Source organism: Branchiostoma belcheri, unplaced genomic scaffold, assembly GCF_001625305.1.
Source record: "Branchiostoma belcheri isolate BF01 breed outbred unplaced genomic scaffold, Haploidv18h27 scaffold60, whole genome shotgun sequence".
Taxonomy (NCBI): Eukaryota; Metazoa; Chordata; class Leptocardii; order Amphioxiformes; family Branchiostomatidae; genus Branchiostoma; species Branchiostoma belcheri.
In genome coordinates, this window is record NW_017804243.1 from 672,614 (window position 1) to 676,663 (window position 4,050).

The 4,050-nt window shown below is 38.9% G+C and overlaps 1 protein-coding gene across 3 annotated transcripts in view; it reads left to right on the top strand.

Moving 5' to 3' along the window:
- LOC109482807 (polyribonucleotide nucleotidyltransferase 1, mitochondrial-like) overlaps nucleotides 1–4,050 on the top strand; it is a 22,168-nt gene that overhangs the window by 2,367 nt on the left and 15,751 nt on the right. For 2 of the 3 annotated variants that reach the window (XM_019785649.1, XM_019785647.1), the window contains exons 2-10: nucleotides 5–65; nucleotides 317–391; nucleotides 1,064–1,169; nucleotides 1,831–1,880; nucleotides 2,290–2,353; nucleotides 2,497–2,544; nucleotides 2,937–3,050; nucleotides 3,443–3,629; nucleotides 3,819–3,870. In XM_019785649.1, coding sequence (XP_019641208.1) covers nucleotides 5–65; nucleotides 317–391; nucleotides 1,064–1,169; nucleotides 1,831–1,880; nucleotides 2,290–2,353; nucleotides 2,497–2,544; nucleotides 2,937–3,050; nucleotides 3,443–3,629; nucleotides 3,819–3,870 — 757 coding nt within the window. The remainder of the gene's footprint in view (nucleotides 1–4; nucleotides 66–316; nucleotides 392–1,063; nucleotides 1,170–1,830; nucleotides 1,881–2,289; nucleotides 2,354–2,496; nucleotides 2,545–2,936; nucleotides 3,051–3,442; nucleotides 3,630–3,818; nucleotides 3,871–4,050) is intronic. The other variant, XM_019785648.1, reaches the window with a different exon arrangement.

Here is a 4,050-nt window from a genome sequence, read left to right on the forward strand (position 1 = left end):
GTAGAGTCATGAGAATATCAACTGGAAAGTTTGCAAGATTTGCCGATGGCTGTGCAGTTGTTGAGGTGAGTTAGTGTATCTAATGTCAACTTGTGTTACATCAAATTTTTATCAGCAACATATACATTTTGTACTGGTACTAATCATAGTACCTAAACATATAACATCAGGTACTGTTACAGGTACCAGTACAGAGATTTTGGTACATTTTCAGACCTGTACGTCCTGTACCTGAACAATATGACAAATTTTAATTATGTTAAAACATATAGTGTTCTTCTGAACTTCGTCAATAATATTTCTTGTGTTGTCCCAGCTTGGTGACACATCTGCCATGGTGACAGCAGTCAGCCGTACCAGACCCAGCTCTGCAGGGTTCCTGCCTCTCACCGTGAGTCTCTCCTCATATGGGCCTCATCAGGAAACTTCTCTACATGAGAACAACCAGCATGAGATGGATACATGCTGGCGAGAATAGGCTGTGCCTGAATATCATATCAGATTGAGTATTTCATATACATGTATAACTTGAACTATAAGTTAACATATAAGTTATAGATCTATGATATCGTCCAGAAAGATTAAATCAAAATAGTTTTATTACATCCGGACCATGGTAACTCAGGTTCTGTGGCAGACATCCTGTGATGTTGGATCAGATTATGTAGCAAGTGATAGGACAGAGTCAGGGATGGCCACCATATACATTGTATATAATATATATTATGTGCTTAAGTAAGAATAAGTAGAGCATCAGTTTGTTACATTAGACCATGTGAAGGTAAATATTATTATTACCTCCATGAAAAATGGAGGTATTGTTTTTGGCGTATCTGTCTGTCTGTCTGTGTGACTGTCTGTCTGTGTGTGTTTCCGCAACTTTGTGGTCATCATAACTTCATAACGCCTTTATGGATTGTGATGATATTTGGTATGTTGGTAAGTCTTAGGAAGACGAAGGTCAAGGTCACATATGGGCCTCCTGGTGGATGACCTTGGTACTGCAGCAGAACTTCTGGTCTATAACTTGTTTTTCTTGTTGACAACCGTCCCATGACTGCAGGTTGACTACAGACAGAAGGCGGCGGCGGCTGGTCGGATCCCCACCACCCACCTGAGACGTGAGCTGGCACAGACAGACAGGGAGATCCTGGTCAGCAGACTCATTGGTCAGGCTCATAGCTTCTCTTTACATATACTAATTCATACTTACGCCAAGAAGCAGTTACTCAAGTAACTGGATATGATCTGGATGTTGCTTGAGTACCGGTAACTACTTTTTGGCATATCTTATTACCTGCACGGATGTCTAATCTTCCCCAACGTTATTCATACTTACATTCACTTACTGCCCTTAATGGCAGTCCTAACATATAGGGAAGCTCTCTTCACATATTATGGAGAACTTAAAACATATTGATCAGAACTCGAAATCCTAGTGGTGTATGCAGGTTAGTGCAGGCGAAATTGGAGCTGTGCAGGTATTTCTAATGTTAGGTTACGCCTAACCTGCACTGGACCAATTTGCCTGTACTGGAATTACATATGTATACAAATGAAGGCCAAGGTGTATGTGGATTTTCATTAGCTGCATTGACTGTTACCACCTATATGAACTATAAAAGAAATGTCAATGTTTTGTGACTACTAGGTTTTAGTGTAATCTATACTTTCTGAATTCTGTGTGGTGCAGGTGAAATTTGGCTGGTGCTGGTAATTTTCAATGTTACCTGCACCAGTGTAGGTACATGTACAATGTATGCAGGCCAATGTAGGATTGAGAGAACTTGTGAAATACATGTATGTTTTCTTGTTCCTTCTGCACCATAGACCGATCCATCAGACCATTGTTTCCTGCAGGATACATGTATGAGACACAGGTCAGAAAATACACAATGATTATGTATTACATGCATTTGCTACATTTTAACTTCTGAAGCATTTATATGGGCTAATATACAATGTATTGTAAGAAGAATATATATAGTGTAAACATTTACTCCATTGAATCCTTGAGAGAGAATTTTCCATGTCCATTTTTGTCATACCATGAACTTTTCTACCACAAAGACAAAGTGAATTATAGTTTCCTTCTGCTGATTTTACATAATGGACAAGCAGATCATATGGTGGCAAGGCAGTATCCATGGACACCGAATAGACACCCCTCTGGCCAATGGATACTTTCTTGCTACCTTATGAGAATTTAGATTTTTCATACAAGGGATGATCTCAGTCATCTCACCCAAAGATGCAGTTACCATGGTAACTTGTCTTTCCTCACCACAGGTCATCAGTAACCTCTTGGCTGTAGATGGGGTCAACGACCCTGACATTGCCAGCATCAATGGAGGTTAGTTCTGAAGAAATGAAGTCTTTGATTTTGTAGTTGCCCCTATTTAAGACGAAACTTTTTCATCAACTTGTTCTAATCTAAGCTCAAAATACCAGTTTATATTTACTAGTAACTTGTTATGTTTTGTCCATTTCCTACAGCTTCCACTGCCCTAGCACTGTCAGACTGTCCATGGAATGGTCCTATTGGTAAGTTGCATGTTGATATCATTGTCACCAAATTTTCTCTTTTGTATCAAAAGTTCTTTCCTCAACTAAAAGTCTATGACTCAGACTTGGGTGAGACAGTGTTTGACAGCTAACAGATAAACAGTATGAGTTACTATTGTTACTGTAGGTGCAGTAACAGTTACTGTTTGTTACTGTAAGTGCAGTAAGAGTTACTGTTTGTTACTGTAAGTGCAGTAAGAGTTACTGTTACTGAAGGTGCAGTAAGAGTTACTGTTTGTTACTGTAGGTGCAGTAACAGTTACTGTTTGTTACTGTAGGTGCAGTAAGAGTTACTGTTTGTTACTGTAGGTGCAGTAAGAGTTACTGTTTGTTACTGTAGGTGCAGTAAGAGTTACTGTTTGTTACTGTAGGTGCAGTAAGAGTAGGGATCATTGATGATGAGTACATCATTAACCCCACACGGAGGCAGCTGTCCAAAAGTAAACTCAACCTAGTGGTGACCGGAGCAGAGAAGAACCTTGTCGGTAAGTGTGTGTCTGCCAAAAGGTTTAGCTAAAAAGCATTCAGTAATAGCCATGTAAATTTTCATTTCATTTACAGCACCATTGAAAATTTAGGAATGACAGTTACAGTAGTAGCTTTGGTACTTACATGTAGTAATACATTGTAGGTCAAAGATATAGACGATGACTTAGTAGTACCTAAATATAAATGCATTGTACATTGACAATGTATTACAAGATACAGGTGCTTAATGTTTTGCATTTTTCTCAGACTGTGAACTTTTGCTACTGTGAACATAAAGTGAATTACAGTATTCTATGTGGGAGTTAATTTTACATAATTTAGTAATAGTACTGTAAACTTCTTACAGTAAACAGTAGCAAACATGACTGTTATCTTTCTATCTATCCAGTGATGTTGGAAGGTTCAGCAGAAAACGTCCTGCTTCCAGACTTCCAGCGAGCCATCAAGACGGGTATTAAGGAGACCCAGAAGATCATCCGGGGCATCCAGACTCTTCAGAAGGAGGCGGGGAAGGAAAAGAGAACCCCTCCCAAACTCTTCACACCCCCGGAGGAGATATTGGAACAGGCCAGGAAGTATGCACTTTTGTTTATCTTCCCAATGTAACAGGCCAGAAGATACCCCTGGTCAGAATACCTGGCCAGGGGTATATTCTGTACTTTGGCCTGTTACACCAGTTTGATGCCATTGTTTTTGTGTTGCTTACAATTCAAAGTTAATGTATCTTTAAGGTGTCATTGATAATCAAAACTTTCCCTTCTCAGACTTGCTACAGAAAGACTTCAAGTTGTTTTTACAGATCCTTCACATCATAAGGTAAAGTAATGCTTGCTCTTTTCCATATTTACAATAGTGTCATACTAGTATAATGTTACACTCTTCTGTAGTCTGATACAGATATATTCTGTATTGTAAATGTATCAAATATACATCTATATCTTGAAATATTTCGAGCTTTGTTTTCGCAATTTTCACAGTGCCTCTGCACCCATAAAT